General features: G+C 40.1%; 1 protein-coding gene across 3 annotated transcripts; it reads right to left on the minus strand.

The window, feature by feature from the left end:
* Nucleotides 1–661: 661 nt before the first annotated feature.
* jakmip2 (janus kinase and microtubule interacting protein 2) lies at nt 662–14,383 on the minus strand. 3 transcript variants are annotated; one of them, XM_076101737.1, is made up of 22 exons: nt 14,255–14,383; nt 12,610–12,864; nt 12,053–12,295; nt 11,434–11,643; nt 10,533–10,631; nt 10,234–10,380; nt 9,959–10,099; nt 9,023–9,079; nt 8,639–8,761; nt 8,341–8,469; nt 7,352–7,435; nt 6,848–6,910; nt 6,312–6,410; nt 5,627–5,728; nt 5,324–5,377; nt 5,171–5,236; nt 5,005–5,073; nt 4,515–4,592; nt 4,143–4,193; nt 3,296–3,448; nt 3,143–3,208; nt 662–1,315 (listed from the first exon to the last, which is right to left on the minus strand). In XM_076101737.1, the coding sequence occupies exons 1-22, from the start codon at nt 14,381–14,383 to the stop codon at nt 1,127–1,129; spliced, it is 2,607 nt and encodes an 868-aa protein (XP_075957852.1). In that variant the 3' UTR covers nt 662–1,126. The 3 variants fall into 3 exon arrangements, with proteins under 3 accessions (XP_075957852.1, XP_075957853.1, XP_075957854.1); XM_076101738.1 differs by lacking the exon at nt 662–1,315 and adding an exon at nt 2,737–2,787; XM_076101739.1 differs by lacking the exons at nt 662–1,315; nt 6,848–6,910 and adding an exon at nt 2,737–2,787.
* Nucleotides 14,384–18,955: the final 4,572 nt, after the last annotated feature.

The following is an 18,955-nucleotide window of genomic DNA, read 5'->3' on the forward strand; positions in this document are numbered from 1 at the left end:
TATAACAGAGCAATGCGTACCCTTTTTAGTCATTTATAAACTACATCAACTGTTCAAGCTGCTTCAGAGAGTAAAATAGAATTGCAACTATTCACAGAAATGAAAAGGGGAGACTAAATAAAATACTTCAGCGACATGTACATATCAACAAATGTATATATTACAGTACAGAATAAGCATGTAGTTCAGTGGAAATCTTGGGACACAGTATCTTGGTGGTAGGAGGTGTAAAAAAACAAATTTAAAAAGAAAGATAACCAGAGAGTAAAGCTCTTACAGTCTGCTGGTTTTTGAGATAAATGAAGAAGTGGCTTGACAATCTGTGGACATCCACGTTGTCGTTTCCCACCGTGATCTTTTTTGTTCTCTTTTTACCTCTCCTCGCAAGTCATGTTTGTCCAGTGAAGACGCGTCAACCTGAGTGTCCTGTATCCCCCTTTTAGTGTCTCTACACACCAGCCTCTGCAGCGCAGCTCTGCCCTTTCCCCAGGTTTAACCTCTGGAGAGTTCAAGCAGCGTGTGTAAGCACCATTCTGAAAACAGCAAGGGCAGGCCAGCCCGGTGACTCGCCATGTCCCATAGTGTTCCTCATAATAATCTGACCTGAGACCAGTACTGGCCTCTGCACTCGTGGCCCCTGAGTTGGCTCGCCTCTATTCACCAAGAGGTTGCATTCATGAAGAACGTCCTTCCGGGTTTTGGAAAAAAAAGAAGAGAAGAAGAGAGAAGTTGTGGTCCGGTGGCTTGTTTGTCTCGTTGTCTATCAGTAGCTCTCTCCGTTTGTATTCCCGCGGTGGCTAAATGTTGGTGAATGACATATTATTACCCTGCATGGCAGAGAGAACATTTCCCAGGCTTTGGTTTTGGATTTGTCAAAGCATGTGTGTGTGAGTGTGTTTGCATCTGCATGCGTCTGTATATGCATGCGTGTCTGTAAACTGTGTGTACGTTGGTATATGTGTGTCTGTGTCTCTGCATCTACTGGAAGTGTCTCACTAATTGTGTGTCATTCTTGCAGCCTGGTGCAGTATACTCCCAGCTGTTTGGAGAGACATTTAATGTCCAACACCGCTCTTAAAAAAACAAAACGTCATCCTGTGCAGTATCCTGAGAACCCCAGCCCCATTTAAAAACAAACAAAAGAATAAAATCTGAAGTGGAACGTCCACAGCCAACACACGACACATCCACCTATACTGACAGCAGTCACTGATGTGAGGACACTAGCAGCCACTGCTACGCACTTTGTTCCACACTTGTCCAGAAAATAAATAACACTGCAGTCACAAACAAGATCTCCAAGCTGACACACCACCTGAGAGACAGAGAGAGAGAGAGAGAGGTCACAACGAGTTAGGAGTCAAAAGTACTGTGACAAAGCTAATTTAATTTAACATACACTGCAGATTTTGTTCGGTTTAAAATTCATATTGTAGTATTCTAGTATTTAGCAATTTTTCAGCAAATCCTTCAGCAAACCACAATCTTTAAAACAACTGGAAGTTAATTGGTAGAGTATACTCTGAGGTAATCTATACTGTTTTCATACTTTACAGTCTTACGTTCCTTCAAAGGGTTGACATGACTGAATGCTAAAGCACCAGATATTTTTCTCAGATGTTGTTGGAGACCAAACCAGAGCTAAAAGGCGAAAACAAGTGGTCCTCTGTAGCTGCTGGATGTGAAACAAATTAGCAATAACACAATAACTTCCCCGTGTTGTTCTCAAAGCTTGTTGCGCTGCCCCCAAGTGGCTGAAATAAAAACGACAGAATTTTCCTGCAAGACCATTTTCAACCACCAAAGACTGTATGCATCATTTTAAAATCACATGTAGAAACATGGGTTAAAAGCCAAGAGGTGACAACAAACAAATGCAATAGAGAGAGGGAGAGATGATGACGTTGATGGCACTGCTTGCTTTCTGAGCTGCCTGGAAACCTTTCAACAAGTAAAGATGATGTGCTGATGAAATACAGGAAAAGAAAACATGAAGGTTAACAGAAATGCCACAGTGGAAATATGTTGAGAGTGCAAAGATAAAGAAGGAATGACAGTTGAGTATTTCAAAGTGAATGCAAGGTGAAGCTACTAAATGTGTAGGAGGGAGAGTGAGCAGACCAGGGTCAAATAAATTGTGCTTCTGGAGAGCATGGATCCTCCCAGTGGTCACATTGAGATAACAACAAAAGAGCAGACTGTCACAAAATGTCGCCATTGCACAGTTTTTAGTCGGTTTGTTGTTCCTTTTCAAAACAACTACATATTCACTGTTATTCTGAGGATTAAGTACGGGCCAAGATGAGTATTTTGACACATGGTTTGTGTCGACTTTATTGTACAATCAATACATCTCTCACTTGATGATTTGCAGTATTTACAGATAAACAATGACTGTTTTTGTTTAAATCTGGTTTCATTTGATCGTTATGATGAGTAAATACCAAATTAGATTACTTTAAAACTATTTTTAAAAATAACAATAAATGACCTGCTTATATTCTGTAGGTCATAAGCACATATCAGGAAGTCTTACTAATGCTAAGGAAATGCATTTGTGAGTCAGGCTCTGCAGCCAGAGTATTCCCAGCTTTTACAAAGCCAAAACACTTGGTGCGCAGGTTCTGCTTTAATGGAAAAGTATTTGACCGAGGTCCAGAAGAGAGACGGACGTGGACTGAACTTTCTACTCAAAGCCCTCAGGACTCACCTCTGCTACAGGACACGCCAAAGACTTCAAGGCCAAAGGATAAAGGCGAGAGAAAAGAACAAGAACAGAAACAAAAACTGGAGAGAGACAGAAAGAGATGAAGAAGGGACAAAGAAAGTGAGAGGATTAGAGGCACACTCAAGATGTTAGTAACAGCAGAGACAGAAGCAGAAGTTCACTGTACAGAGAATGTAAGAATAGAATTTCATATTTCATTTTAAGAGTACTTTCATGAACATAATGTGAGAAGAAATAGAACAGAAATACACTCAAAATTAAATTTGAGATTGATTTCACAATTCCATTATCTTGGCTGCCTATCAGCAAAGACATTTAAACGTATGAACTTGGTGGCATTTCAGTTTGTGTTCAAGCTTAATTAGTGAACGTATTTTATTTTATTTTTACAGAAAGACATGAAACATGGTCTACCTTTTCCTCCAGGTCTTTAATCTGCCTCCTCTGGATTTCCGTCTTGTCTTCAAGGTCACGAATCCTCTGCAAATATTCACAGAGAAAACTGTCAGAGAGATTTCAAATGAAACACACAAAACACATAAATCACCGGTACAGACATAGACGGACCTGGTGCGCCTGGTGCAGCAGCTCCATCCTCTCCTGGAGGATCTGGCAGTCGTACTCCCGGCTCTTCCTCAGCATCTGCCTCCTCAGCTTCTCCACCGACGACCGCAGCTCGTCCTTCTGAAGTTCATCCAGAGGCTCGCCGTACTTTATCACCTGTGGGAAGAAGACAGGCATCAGACACAGTGGACACCAAAATAAACTTCACCACTTTATCCTATTAGACATTTATAGGACATTGTCAGAAATAGCATATAAATTCTTGAATTATGGTAAAAAGAAAATCCAAATTTAATCAGTTCAGCTTCGTGGCCTGGTGGATGTTTGAGCCAAACTTGAAGAAGGCGTTCCTGAGATATAGTGTTCACGAGAACGGATGACCGTTAACATAATGCCCGCTGCTGTCTGCGGCATAAAAACACTTCTCAACACAGTTATCTCGGGTACTAATGGTCTTATGTGAACACACCTTGTGTCAGCAGAGGCTCTAAAGAAATAAGACTGTTCTGTTTCCTGGAAGCCTGTTTCTCTGATCTGTGTTTATGATTGTAAAGTTTCTATAATCATTCGAGAATTCATCTGCAATAAACCTCATAAATTGGTCACGTGGACTCAATATTCCAGATGTGCATAATCACAAGGATGTACGTCAAAAGGACATTAATAAAAACATTTTATGACGCATTTCTTGATATTTAAATTGATGTCTTGATTTCATTAACTTCACCCCTCTAGTACTTAAGATACTCGCACTGATGTTTTACAAGTTAAAAAACAATTTGTGTTTGTGTTTGAAATTGACCATAGCTTTCATAACAATAAGTCAGTAATATGTGGTGACAGGAAGCACCTTGTCTTGCTGCAGGGCGTTGTATAACGTTGCTTCCAACTCCTGGATTTGCTGTAGAGAGGAAAAGACAGGATTGCTTGTTAGGTCAGACACGCAAAAATATGTACAACTTTGTATTAACTTTACTACATTCCTTGCAGGCTCAACCCTAACCATAACTACTACATGCATAACCCCAAACCTTCACCTAAGCATGTCACGATTCTAACCACAACACTAAAACCAAGTCTTAACTTGGAAAATAAATTTGAAATCTTGTGAGGACCTGAATATGAGTCTCCTCCATATAGGAATTGACCTCCAACAATCTGACCGTGAATAGATTTTGTCCCTATAAAGTGATGCATACAGGATACACAAACACACACGTACCAAGTAGGCCTGGTCCATGGCCTGTTTCCTGTAGTCCAGCTCCTCTTCTAGATACCCTTTCTGTTTACAGAACATCTCCTGTGCAGAACAAGCAGGTCAGAGACAGTGGTTACTTTTTATTCCTTTATTTAAACTGGCCTTTGTGTCACCTTGTGCTGCACAGTGTGTGTAACTGTTGTGTGTTTTTAACATCTGTTTTACTGATATTTTTTATTGTTTTCTTTTCTTTTTATTGTTTTTTTCTTTTCATAATATCATATTTTTGTAAAACACTTTTTAAATTGTGTACTATGAAAGGTGCTATACAAAATAAACTTCTTATAATTATATTATACAATATTTTATAACTAAGGTCTAAGTGCTTCAATCATATCACACTGGACTAAAGCTGATGTGAGCCAGTAAAAGTAATATTATATTGAAGCAGAGGCTACTGATGACATCAGAGAGGTAAAATCCTGTAAAAAAACACAGGACTGTTTTGACTCACCATCTCTATCTCCAGGTCCATCATCTTCTGGTGCAGCGCTGCCTCCGTCCCCTCAATCTGTTGAATCCACTTGAGGGCAACAAACAGCAAAACCTGAGTCAGCACCAACTATTCTGTGTGTGTTTTCATGTTGTATGAAGAACCATGATGTGGTTTCCAAACGTACCTTTTCTGCTAGCGACAAAACAGTGCTGGCCTGAATAATGGCCACTTGCTCTTCATTTCTTAAATTCTATACAAAAATGGAAAAAAACAACTTTTATTAATAACGGGTCTGTTTTGGCATCATATGTTGATTTGTGAATTCCAAATGAATTACCCCGTTGTCTCCCAGGATATCTAGAAGTTTGATGAGATCAGGTATGCACACGTCCTGTAAAGAAAACAGAATACAAAAAAGGCCTTTAGCTTTCATTTTTATTTCTTGACACTATAAATGTTCAGAGTCCATTGATATTAAACCTTTACTAAAACAAAAGACACTGCATGCAATTAAAACATGAATCTTCACAGCCTGTAGTTTGCTGTGGCCATAAGAATTGTGGGATCTGTCACAGCGGTATCTCTTGCTTTTATGATTAATTACAATAATTAAAGCAGACGAGTCCCTCTCACTGCGTACCTTGACCCCCTCCTTCATACAGTAGATCTGCAGAGCACTGACTCCCTCAGAGAAAGGATGCATCCTCAGGTGGTTGAATGGAGGGGACCTCCTCTCGCGCTCCTGCGACAACAAAAGTAGACATTAGATGATACAAAGGATGAACTATAACTGAAACTTTCATCACGAGTCTCTCTTGACTCTGTTTTAAACCTGGATGAAACTGTATTTTCACTTTCACTGGCTTGTTTTGGACTGTCCCCTTCAGACAGCAACACAGTTCCCTGAACAATCCTTGTTCCCACTTGTGCACTTTTTATTTCTTAATGATGATGTTTAAGTTTAAGTAGGTGCTGCTTTTTGCTTTGTTCAACCTTGAAAATGCTGACTACCCATATTTCAGACAAATTTCTACTCTGAAGAAGCAGCCATGACAGCCTTTAATATCATTTAGGGATAAATCACAGTGTACCAGTGTACTGAGCACATCTGAGCGAACTGTTCTCCTCTCTGATCACTAGGTGGCAGCTTAGGCCCTCCCAAGCTGCCGTCAGTATCTGCACTGCAGCACAGATGAAAAGCAAAGACCACTGTCAGCTAATAATCGGCCTGACTGACAGACTAGCGGGCATTTTGTCCACATGGCTGAATGGCTAGCTCGATAGGATTTCCACTTAGCTACTGTAACAAAGGAAAGGTCACTCACCTCCAGCTCCAGTATCCTGAACTCTAACAGTTCATTCTGATCTTTGGAGTCTTGCAGTTCCTGCTGCAGTCGACTGCAGTCTGACTCCATCTTTTCCATCTGGACACCAAAGAGAGACAGAATTAATTAGACAGGAAGAGGCAGCTGTCCGGAACTTTAGACTGTAGCTACAGTCAGTATGTTATGTAATATGTTGTTGATACAGTGGCAATTAGGCAAGGCATAACTGTAGGAAAGTACCTCAAAGCTGTGAGGCTTTAAACAATGCTAAACACCAAATGTACCACCTGTAGCAGGTGTAATCAAACTGATAAAAAAATCATAGATTGTCAGGGAATTTTAATGCTACTTTAAAATAATACCAGTGCTGTGCACAGAAGAAAGAAACTAATCACGAGAAAAAACAATGACATAAATATATTTTTGACAAATCAAAATTCTTTGAATGATACTTTTTGAACGGTGCAATCACAAACATCTTAAGGAAGACTGACGCCGTTTGATTATTGGAAATAAAACTACGGTTAAAGTCCAACCTTGTCTAATAGCTCCTGATTCCTTCGTAAGAAGAGCTGCTTCTCCTCCACCCATTTGGAGTCCTGACAGAGGACAGAGACACTTAATGCATAGACAGATATCCCCCGTTAAGCAAAACAATAAACTCAACATTTGCAGTGATGGCGTGGCAGTGAAACAACGTGTTACTTTCATTAGAGGACAGGAGGAACCCCAAGGCATTGAATTAAAAGATAACAAATAAACATTTTGTGTCTCTCCATCAATCTTTTTCTTGCTGTATATTTTGCCCTTAATGAGGAACTGAAATGCAACACATTACAACACATTTCATAACCCAGTCCTCTGTATCAACTCAAAGAGTGAACATTGTAATTCTGCCCTATTCTGTCAAGCTGCCCTCTTATATATCATTTTTTCAGTGTGTGCTGCTAATAATTATATATTATGTGGTATTCCTGTTGTTTTGTCCACCACCCTACATGTAATTTGCCTTCATGCACGCGTGTACTTGTGTGTCCTACCTGTCCCTTCAGGTTCAGCTCCTTCTCCAAGTCCTCTATTTTGGCTTTATACCTGAGAACTTCTGCTTGGAGCTGCTCCTGAGCCTGAAATATGAGTAACAAGGACTTCCATTAGCCACTAGGGTACTGTTTCTCAAGTGGGGGTCCATGAACCCATAGGGTCTGTGCCGGTATTGCAGGGGAAAAATATTTATGTATACTCAATTCCACAGCCTTAAAGCAGCCCTATGATCTGACTGTGAATGTACCATCAACCTGCCCGCAACATTAGACTTTTACACTAATCATTTCTATCAGGACAGCCCTGATAACGTTACAGATTCTAAGCCTTTGGCAGCTTCAAGTACACGTGGGGATTTAATACGCAGAGAAATATGGTATTTGGAAGAAACTGAAGAGCACGGATCCAATTTTAACCAAATTTACATAATCAATTCAAAATGTATCTTTATGAGGACAAAACACATGACAAACACAAGATAACCACTTCCAATCGCCAAATCGAAAATATGAAGCGATTTCACAATAGTTTTACAAACGTGGTTCACTGTTGTCAGATGATATATCCTAACCTAACTGTTTTTGATTTACTGTCCCTAATGATCGATCTGAATGAAACTTTTGTGGACATATCCTGCAAGTTTTGTGATGATTGGCCAAATGGTGGTTGACTTTGGTCTAGTTATGTGCTGATGAACCACAGACATTTTGGTAGCAATCGGACCTATGGTTTAGGTGTAAAATCTAGTCAGGAGAACTTATATGATCTTTTAATTGGATATTTCCTGTGAAGCACTTGCACATTATTTCCAGTTCTTGGGCAACGTTTCATGTCTCTAACTTGCTCCAGCTCACAGAAATTTGAGCCGCAGTGCAAGACAACAAATAATAACAATAACAAACTGACACAAACTCAATAGGAGTTAATAATATAGATTGGACAGGAATACAAAATTTAAAAAACAGTGATTTTCTCACTGTGTATGTACCCTAGCCTCCATCTCAGCATCCAGAATACCTCCTTTCTGTTCCTGCAGCAGGGCATAGGCTCGCTGTAACGCCTGATACTCCCTGGTCAGCTGACGGAAACGCAGCTCCGACTCCTCGTTGGCTAGACCCTTGTTTGACACACACAGGTTAGAGGTCAGAGTCTATGGCTGAACTGTTTGACCGTATATGCCTCTGCAGATGTAGCTGAACGGATATTGAATCAAAACAGAACAGTTTAAAACATGTCGACACGATTGCAAATGTAGTTGCTGTGACGAATATGAGGCAAGTCCTCACCTCCTCCAGGTCTTCATCTGGAGTAGCAGGAGTTCTGTCCATCCGGAACGAAGCCACCGAAGACGTCTCTGAGTCCATAGACTCTTCATCATACCCAAAGAAGGTGTCTACTACGATGTGCCTCTGCAGAAGAAGAAGTTGAAAGATTTACAGGTCTAGAAATTTCTGATGGTAAAGGTCCAACAATCAATATGCCTTGTTAACATCAGATCAAAGCTTTTTCCTTTTCCATTATTGTTTTCAGCTAAACACACCTCTGTGGCACAATCAGAGCCTAGAAAAATGATATCAACATTGAATATGTGTTTACTGGTATTATATAATATTAACCAAAAGGAGTACACTCAAAGATAAATAGATTGAACCACATATAATTATTTCTACCTTTATTGGCCTCGAACTTCTTTTATGCCTTTTCTTTCTCAGTAGTTTTTCTCGGTCCTGGAAAAACAGACAAATGGAAAGAAGACAACCCACCACTGTAAGATGATCCTTGTTTTCCTTCTCCTTCTTTTAAATCAAATAAAAGAAAACAACCTCAATGACAACACAACCTTTCACACAGTTCACTAAAGACGTTAGGCATCATATGATGTTGATTTTTCTAACTCCAATTTCATACGTCAATAGCTTAGAGGTTATCATGTGGTTCTCCAACATGAGCTCTGTGTTTACGGTCTGATCATTAAGGATATTACTATATCATATTTGTAAAATAAGCTACACAGGGTACCTGGTTACAAGTGCATTGTACATTTAGTTGGTACAGCAAAAGTGGTGGTAATTCATAGTCCAGGTTGTCTTCGGCTGCAGAATATCACTGGTATGCAAATAACATCCAAAAATTGAATTTTACGAATTTTAAGACGGTTAATCATTACATTACAGTCATTTAGCAGACGCTTTTATCCAAAGCGACTTACAATTCAGATGCTATCCATACACCGTAGGCACAGCTACGGGAGCAACTTTGGGGTTAAGTGTCTTGCTCAAGGACACATCGACATGGACTAGCGGAGGCGGAGCTCGAACCGCCGACCCTCTGATTGAAGGACGGCCCTGCTCTCCACTTAGCCACAGTCGCCCATCATCACAGTCGCCCATCATCTGAAAAACTTCAATTCTTACACTTTTTTATACATTAATCAAACAAAAAAAACATGGAAATAAGATGTCTCACACTATACTGTGTATATTTTACTACAGTGTTTTATGAAGGGTACAAAAGCATCCAATGTCCACAAGAGGATCAAACACCATGACCAACTGCCTGATCAAAAACCGGATAATTTGCACGTTATATGAAAAACAACAACATACTCTCGTCAGCTCATCAATCATGCTTTGTTGCTCCAGGACTTGAAGCTTGAGAAAGGCAATTTCCTGGTCATCATGTGCTTGGTCCAGGTCATTCAGAGACTTCAGCTTCTTCAGCGGAGGATGGGAGCTGATCTTCTCCTTCTGCAGACAAACAGCACAAAGAGAGGAAAGTCCTCTAAAGTTACAATATCCACCTATAAATCAGTCTGTCCCTATTGCCCCCCCCAAAAAAAAAACTACACTTATTTATGATGACAATGTGACTTTGTGCTGACCATCTCATGGTTCTCCTTGGCCAGGTTCTTGAGTTTATCCTCCAGCTTCTGGATCGTCTGAGTCAAATCATCATTCCTCTTACACAGCAGCTTGTTCTTGTCCAGCATTGGCTTACACTGCTTCTCTGTCTCCCGAACTCGCTTCAGCTGGTGGGGAGAAATGGACACAGGGATGTATTGTTACCGACATGAGGATGGTGGACAGGGGGACACTGAGTCTGGGAGATTTGAGGAAAAGATAAGTGACAGAAGGAAGACAGAGCAGGAGATCCATCTTTAACGAAATAATTTGGTCGTACCAGTTCATTCCTCTCATCGACCAGCAGTGAGTTGCGGTCCTCTAATTTGCGTATGGTCGAGTTGAGATCAGCAAGGCGCCTCTGGTTTCTCCTCAAGTCCTGAAACAAACAAATAAACAAAAAAAACTATCAATCATTTCACTAATTCAATCAAAAACTAGGGGGGAAAAAATACATTATTTAAGTATAATACCATGAAGAATGTTGCATCATCACTTTCAACAACTACAGTGCAACAACTAAATATTTTGTTCAGTAATTCTATTAGTTGTAACAAAACTACCAAATCAAGTTGGAGTTCAGCGTTACTAACATGTTCCAAGAAGTGGACTTCACACACGAGAAGCCAACATGATTACCATATCTGTAAACTTTAATTGTAATGTGCTCACATCTCATGGACATTATAACTTAATCCCATGAGTGGTCACATTAACAGTGGGACAGCTGATGAATTGACACGCTTTAACCAACCTTTAATCATGCAATCCAGACCATGCATGCACTCGTTTCAGAGTCTGCTCTCTCAATTCTCTCCAGCTGTCCACACAAGGACAAAGCTCAGCGTTTGTACATATGGCTCCTCTGTAAGGGGACAATACGACGATTGAGATGACGCTGTGCTTTCAGTTTTAGTTCAGGATTCCGACTGCCATAAGTCAGCATGAGCTGCTTTGATAAATATGAGTGATGGCTAAAATGTGGTTACACAAGTCTCCTTTGCTCAAATCATGCGTTAGAAAACTAGTCACGGCACACTGGCGCTTTAGCTTCAAGGGCTAAAGCAAAGGAAAAAAATGGGGCTTAAGATGTATGAAGGCTCTCTCTTCTCTCAAGTAAATAATTTGATATTAACGTTTGATATGAGTGGATCTTCTCCTTGATAAGCCTCTCTACTTACTGGGCTACTACAGTGCTCAGCTCCATCTCCAGCTCTGCCTGGAATCTCTCTCTTCGGGCTCCCCAGGCCACACTCCATCTCCTTGACGAGGAACAGTTGGTCATCCAGCGCGTCCTTCTGAAGCTGCAGCTTCTGTAGGAAACCCGCCGTTGACTCCAGTTCCTTCTCCAGACCAAAGATGGTGCGTTCTTTAGATTTGATTTCATCCACCTACAGGGAAGGAGGAGGAAGTGATGGTGTGTTTCAGAAATTGCTGAAAGGACATTACTCGCTTCTTGTGAAGAGTTTTTTTTGTATGAATGCACAGTGTACAATGTAGTACACAAGTAGTATACCATCAAAGTCCCAGTGAAACGGGAGTTAGAGTGTCTTTAACTTCTGTACTGTGACGTATTTCACAGTGAAACCGAATATTTGAACGGTGTACATTTACAAGAGGGATTTAAATCTAATCCTTTGCATTTGATTGGGCCGCTAAAAAGTGAGTGGCCTTAGAATGTAGCGGGATTTAAAGGTACAGAGGACTGGAAAAAAAAAAAGTGATTGGATTTTGATATAAAAATACGATGGTCACAATCGTGTCAGTTGTAAAGAATTTAGTCGCAGTGACTGTGCCTACCAGTCTGCGGATGTCTTTCTCACTGTCCCACTTGATCTTGGAGATCTGCTCCTGGTGATGCTGGTGCTCCACCCGCAGGTCGCCAGCCTTCATCTTGTCGGACTGGATCATGTTGCTGAGAGCCTCATCGGTCTGCTTCTTTGTGCTCTTCAGCTCCACTATCTCCTGCAGGAGCTTCACTCGCTCCTGGTCAAAGAAGCGGCGTGCGTCCTCCTTGGCTTCCAGGGTCAATGCTGTGCGCACCTGAAGACGCAGGATGGAGAGAGAGGTGAAGGGTTTTGATGTAGCTTGTGTACATCAACCCTTACAAGGTTGTTTTTTTAGATTATCTGGGGAGACGAAAAGGTGAGTAATGAGAATTTATTTCTAGTGCTTCCCCCCCATCTGGAGCTTTTTCTCAGCAGTGAAGGTGACTGCCTTGTCCGCTCTGTCCTGGTTTACATCCACAGCTGCTGTTTCGACATTTCATTTGGGTGGAAAGTATCTGTTTATTACTGTATATCTGTGTCACGACTGCAGAATCATACTCGAGCTTCACTGCCCTCTGTTGACCTCACCTTCTCTCCGCTGCCATCGCGCATGGCGCTCAGTGCGGCTTTGAGCCTCTGGTTCTCCTGGTCCTTGATTTTGGCGTGGCGGGCCAGTTCCTGCTCATGCTGTCGTGTTAGGTTTTCCCTCAGAGCCTGGAGCTCCTTCTGCTTTTCCTCGTGCCACTTGGCCCGCTGCTCTGTCAACATGGCGGTGTGACGGTGCTGCTCCTGCTCTCGCACCCGCTTCACCTCCTGAAGCTTGTCGCGTTCCAGTTTGCTCACCTTTGAGAGGAGTGGCAGAGGAGGATGAGAGAGGAATTAGAATATTTTTACATGACCAGCATACAACTGCAGGTTGCCATCAGTCATTGTTTTTGAAGATTTGACTCTCTGGTTTATCTTTATTTTCATTTCCCTTGATTAACGGATTTAGTTGTGGTTAAAAGGTTATTAATATTTGTTGTGTTTTTGAGAACCAACTTTCACATGACTTCCTGGACAAAGCAATAACATGCATTTAAATGAATCTGGGAAATATCTAATTACCGGTATAATAATATTTCATTCAATAATAATGGTAAAATAATAAATGCTGTGTACACTACAACCATGCTTAGTTTTCTTGATCGAGATCTAATACTTCATGCTGTACCTTTACTACCCAATGTTTGACTGAAATTTTTATGACATTAACTGGAAATAAAACAAAGACCAAATGATTTTATCAGCCCTGAGTAATGCCTGCTGTGTTCCTCTCAAGCCGTGTTGTCCTCCAACAACCTCTACAAGTAAGGCTTAATCCAAACGTCACTAACTCTGGGTAATCTTCCCAGCATGGTCTAGTGAAGTCTGCACCCAAAGCAGACTCTCTGAAAGTCTGCAGAGAGTTTGCTTGGGGCCCCTTGTAGACTTGATGAATTGTGCATTTGGACAGCCCTGCGGCACTTGCAGACTTCCCAGTGCGGTGAAGTCCAAATAACATTTTAAAAAAGGGCCAAAAATCATCATTTCCCCTGAGGATAACTCACTTCCATGAATCAAAGCACAAAATCAAAACAATGTTTGTGATAATGACGATGATAATGTACCAAGTGTAAAAGAGGTGTCTTCTTGTGAGGTGAGGTGAGGTGACATGTTAACAGCTTTCTACACGTAACATACAGCGGACTGAGCAAAACATGCTGTTCTGTACAACATGTGCTTTACTGTCTGTACAACATCAATATTTAACATTACAAGTGTGTTATTTAGTGTGGCTGTGAATTAACTCCTTTAGGGACATTATACAGTTAACTGTATGGATGCACAGTGTACAATGCAGTACACAAATAGCCTAAAGAGCTTAACCATTAACTGAACTGTTGACATGAAGGACGCCTTGAAAATAAGCATGTAATTTATGGTGTCACAAGTCACAAGATGTACGTTCAAGACCCAGCTTAACTCTGTGCAACGTGTAGTGTCCAAAGGCTGCTGTAAAGGTTGCATTTTAAATTTCATAGTTTTTTGGGACCTCAAGTTATTAAGTAGCTTTCTAAAAAAGATTATAAGCCAGTATGATTTAAACTTTGGAGCAGCATCAAGGTTTAAATCTACTGAGCTTAAATTGTAATTACAATATTTGAAATATTCTGGACAAATGTATGTATTTTGATGTTGTAGCCTACAGTACCTTGCATTTTTCTTGGTGTAGCTCTATTTGAATGTCAGTCAACTTGGACCTGAGATCTTCATTGGCTGCCTGCAGGGCAGAGATGAGCGCTTCGGGCTTCTCGCTCTTCGTACGCCCTTTCTTGGCCATTGAGTCGAATACTAGAGAGGCTCTTCTAGTGCTTTCATTGAGACTTCACAGAAACTTCCCAAGGCGCTCCCAGTGGTTTCCAGTTCCTCCTCTTCCTCATTCTCCTATCAGAAAAAAAGGGCTTGGGTGTGGAGGAGAGACAAAGAAAGACAGAATGAGACATAGTGCAGGCTGCAGAGGTGACACAATTTGAGACTTTTGGTATGTGCGGACTAGCTTCCACACGTATGGGTGTGTTTGTCAGGGTGAGTTGAGAAGAGGTGATAGTGAAAGATTACTGATGCGACGAATGACAAGCAGATTGACGGTTATAATTCCAAATGTGAACACAACAAAAAGCCTGCAGCCAGCATGGCCCTGGAAGGCTGTTCTTTGGCACATCGGTGCTTTGAGTTATATGCTAATGTCAGCATGCTAATAGGCTCAAATTGTTTTCTGATGTTTAACAGGTATAATGTTCACCAAGCTCACCATCTTAGTTCAGGATGTTCTACTCAGCTCTGCTTGAGGCTAGAAGCTCAAGGCTACATTAGCCGCTGATAGCATAACACACCTGAATCTCTGACTGACCTGTCAGCATTGCAGTTGCATTTTGGGGAATGTGGGCACAAGGTTTTGACGAGGAAGAAGAACGGATGGAATGTAAAATATATCGTAAAAATGTTTAAATAGTTGTAGTGAAAGCTCACTCAAAACCACAAATGTCAACCTCATGGTGTTGCCAGAGGACAAGTCAAGGGATCACCACAGTGGCCCTCTGGAGACCATGAACCCAATCTCATCCCAATTTCACAGCAATTCAGCAAACAGTTGCTGATATATTTCAGCCTGGAACAAAGTGCCGGACCAACCGACCGACAAACATTGTCAAACCTAAAACCATTCCGCTAGCTTGACCAATAAAACCGGGGGTGAAGTAAATAAGTGAAGCTCTTCAATGCAAAATAACAATACATATATTCAGAAAGGCATTTAGGCTCAAGCTGGTCATCGGAACAGTGTAAGAGGAAGAAGATTAAATGTGTACAAGATCGTGGCGCGTGGCCTGCAGAAAGAGCCTATATGGTTGATTTACCTCATTAATAACAGAATTAATGTGCTTGTAAGTGAATGAATGGATGGGGTCAAAAGTAATCAAAACGACTAAGTCAGCACAAATAGCATAACCTAATGTTCTATCTTAAATGTCTGTGTATCTAATTGGCATATAATTCTGTTATTAGAAATGTGTTATCACATGGTGTCTTTAATCTCAGGAATAGACATAACATGCACATCGTACAGTAAACTTACTTTTTGAGTCAACATAATGCTTGATGATTGAAAAAATGGAGGATGTTATTATGTTAGTTGGTGTTGCACCATTCAATTTAGATTGTCTTGTGTTGGCAATGCATTCTTGAGCAGAGGCTGCTGCCACTCTCGTGTCATGGATCGAACCAGAAATCCTTTTGTTGCTGGTTGACTAAGCTAATGTAATTAGACACAATGTGACTTTACTATTGATTAATTACAAAATGACAAACCGATCTCTACTGACACTTGGCATCAACATTATGCTTTACCACAACCTACAGTTCATCTGCATGAATTGTAATCATCTCTGAATAACAGGTTGTGATCTGATAACTGATTCACAGAACGAACACTGGAAAAACGTACAGCTTGGAACAATAAATGTGTGCTCACAGCAGTAACGATGTATTTTATATGCCCCATGAATTCACAATAGTTTTCAAGAAAGGAATTGATATAATTTCTAGAAAGGGTTCCTGGAAAGGACTGTGTAAATTGATAGTAACTAGAGGGGAAATTAAATTAAGAAGTAATTCAAAGGAATTCTTCTATAAATCAACAACTGCATATGAACCCAGCTAAGGAACAAATATATTAAGAAAACTCAAACTCATAAGACTCTGTATTAAGGCTCTTGCAGATACACATTTGTGCACATTATGACATTCATTACGTTGTCATTAGAGTCATGCAATTGATTCAATTCACATAAATGCTGAGAGTGCTGCTGGTAGACTGACTGAATGTCAAATCTAAATGACTTCGTTTGTAGTAACTGTCTACTTCCACACCACTTGAATGTCTAACACTGTAAAAAGGCTCATTGCTTTATCCCATTTGTTTGAGGAATTTGCACACACAACAAATACAGTGTGTGTGCTGTAATATTTAAAATCAGAAATGATTTTGCATGCTAATCTCCCAATTTTCCCAAAGTGTGACTCTGTTTTCAGTGTCTTAAGTATGACGGGTTATATTACTGTATACTTTTGATTTACTAGCCACAAAAGTGCACGTGCATATGAACGTGCACAGTCATGCACAGCCATGACGACTCAGAAGGAGTTGGATGGTGTCCGTCATAATCTGAGGAGGGATGACATAACATAGCTTAGAAGATTTTAAGGTTCCGATTAGAAATGAACATCACATATAGTACACACAGGCTCATCATGCTGCAGCGTCATGGGGGACTTTTTAAAGCATCACTAATGGAGGTTGTTCAAGGAAGTATTGATGAATATCACTGGACCAGTGACTGTAAACAGGCTGCTGTAGTTGTCAGCACATTATGCGGAATAAAAAGAGCAAAGTAACAATGTTGAACATTATTTACGATGTTAATGACAGACATTACTACAATATGTCTTTACGTTACGAATAGTTGTTTGATGCTTTATTAATGCTACGAATCTGCTATTTTGCATCTTTTTTTCTCCTAATGCTGTCGTAGATTTGCATAGCATCAAATAATAAGAAAGACTGATGCATTCTCTATGGAACAAATGTGTTTTTCATACTTACTCAAATGGTTGAACACAATATTATAGCTCATCATTTACCAGGACGCAAAACACGTCAGCCTCACAAGGGCCTATGTAGTGTAGAGGAATAAAGGACATAGAGGAAACCATATATAAATAGCTACATGGAAGAAAGGGGGGGGGGGGGGGGGGATTTATCTAGTCAGGAAACTTAAAAGTATCCGGAAAGGGATAGCCAGGCCTTTCTAAATAATGAATATGGTGACAGCATTGGCATGAGTCCAGAGAGAAGTGCTTTAATCATGTGTTTCACTCAGCACTCCCACCTGACTGCCTGTAAATATACATTTGGTTTCATATTTTAACACGCAAAGCAAACCTTCCATGAAGAGGAGGTTTAGCAAATAGCTAAAGCTATCATACAGGAGAGTGACTTTAGTTGCTCAATACTGGTGCTGATGTAGTACCATAATTCAGTTTTCTTTTTAAATTGTAGGTATTCCAATTTAATTTTTTATACATAAAATACTATACAACTATCTAATTCTAAAAATACATGATCAGTTTTTACAAATTATTATTTGGTACCACTTTCTGATGTAAGGCGCCGTTTATAAAGGGTATAAAATATATAACTAATGGTTTCTTATTGGTTGAGAATTCATCTAGTAATTCTGGAAAAGGCTGTGAAAAAGCCCTTTGGCTGGTATTTGTCATTTCTTTTTTAGTAACAATTGCTTCATAAATGTTGAAAATCCATTAACAACTGCTCAAAGTCCTAGTGAGACGAATGTTAGAGCGTGTTTAACTTCTGTACTGTGACCTATTTCATTGTGAAATGGAATATATTTCAGCTCTGTACAGTTACGAGATGGATTTAAATCTGATTGGACTGCTAAAAATGCAAAACGCAAATCTATTCTTATCTCTCCATAATGCTACTTCAGCTACTATGATCCACAAATGGTGAAGAGTGGTTTTAAATGACTGGTGTCGATAGCTAGTCGCCCAAGGTCGCGTTTGATTGGATGACATTTTCGATTGAGAAAGTCATTGGCGAATTAAAAAATAATGAAATTAATTGTTAGTCACAGTCATATTATATTTTGTTATTATTATTGTATTTTCATTTGCATTGTGGCTGGTCAAGCTACGCAACAATATGTACAAAAATTAGCATAGAAAAAGTGATGATTCACTGATACACAACCATCTCAATACACCACCATCATGCGAAGCCAACCACAACACAGATGACTACTAATACTATATTAACCTACAAACTATCCGCAGCAGCCTGGTACTGCTCTGAAGGGAGAAACTAGAAATGAATTTGCTGTGAGCCTGAGTCAATCCTATTACCGTCATATTCCATTTTCAGCCTGCACCGTGAAATAATCCGCTGGCTAGTCAAATGAACGTAACACAGCCAGAGGATGTTGCCTCAATTGTCTATCTAACCTATTTTTAATTCCATTTCTATTTTAAATGTATTACTTTCACCGTTTATCACTCCCTCTCTTCACTCATCAGACTGTGCATGTGAAGAGATTTAATCTCGACACAGGAAGTTATAGCAGGAGATATCTCTTTTTGAAAGAAAGGATTTAAAGCATCTTACATTGCAAGCTGAGCTTGATCAACCTCAGCCACATATTAGGCACACTGCAATAATGTTCTTTGCAGTTTAATAGACTGTATCTTCCTTTTAGAGGTTGCAAACATTTAGCAACTAAACATGTGCAGCAAACATATAATCAGACACTAAGACAATGATGAATTGTAGTAGTAA

The sequence above is a fragment of the Anarhichas minor genome, unplaced genomic scaffold (genome assembly GCF_050575085.1).
Source record: "Anarhichas minor isolate MPS153535 unplaced genomic scaffold, ASM5057508v1 ptg000027l, whole genome shotgun sequence".
Classification (NCBI taxonomy): Eukaryota; Metazoa; Chordata; class Actinopteri; order Perciformes; family Anarhichadidae; genus Anarhichas; species Anarhichas minor.

What these genes read in the sequence shown, in the direction of transcription:
- jakmip2 (XM_076101737.1), bottom strand. Translation starts at nt 14,383, where the DNA reads ATGGCCAAGAAAGGGCGTACGAAGAGCGAGAAGCCCGAAGCGCTCATC. An exon ending in TGATTGATGAGCTGACGAGA is followed by an intron (nt 9,080 to 9,958) that starts GTATGTTGTTGT and finishes CTGTTTTTCCAG; the next exon opens with GACCGAGAAAAACTACTGAG. An exon ending in ACGCCCTGCAGCAAGACAAG is followed by an intron (nt 3,449 to 4,142) that starts GTGCTTCCTGTC and finishes TTCTTCCCACAG; the next exon opens with GTGATAAAGTACGGCGAGCC.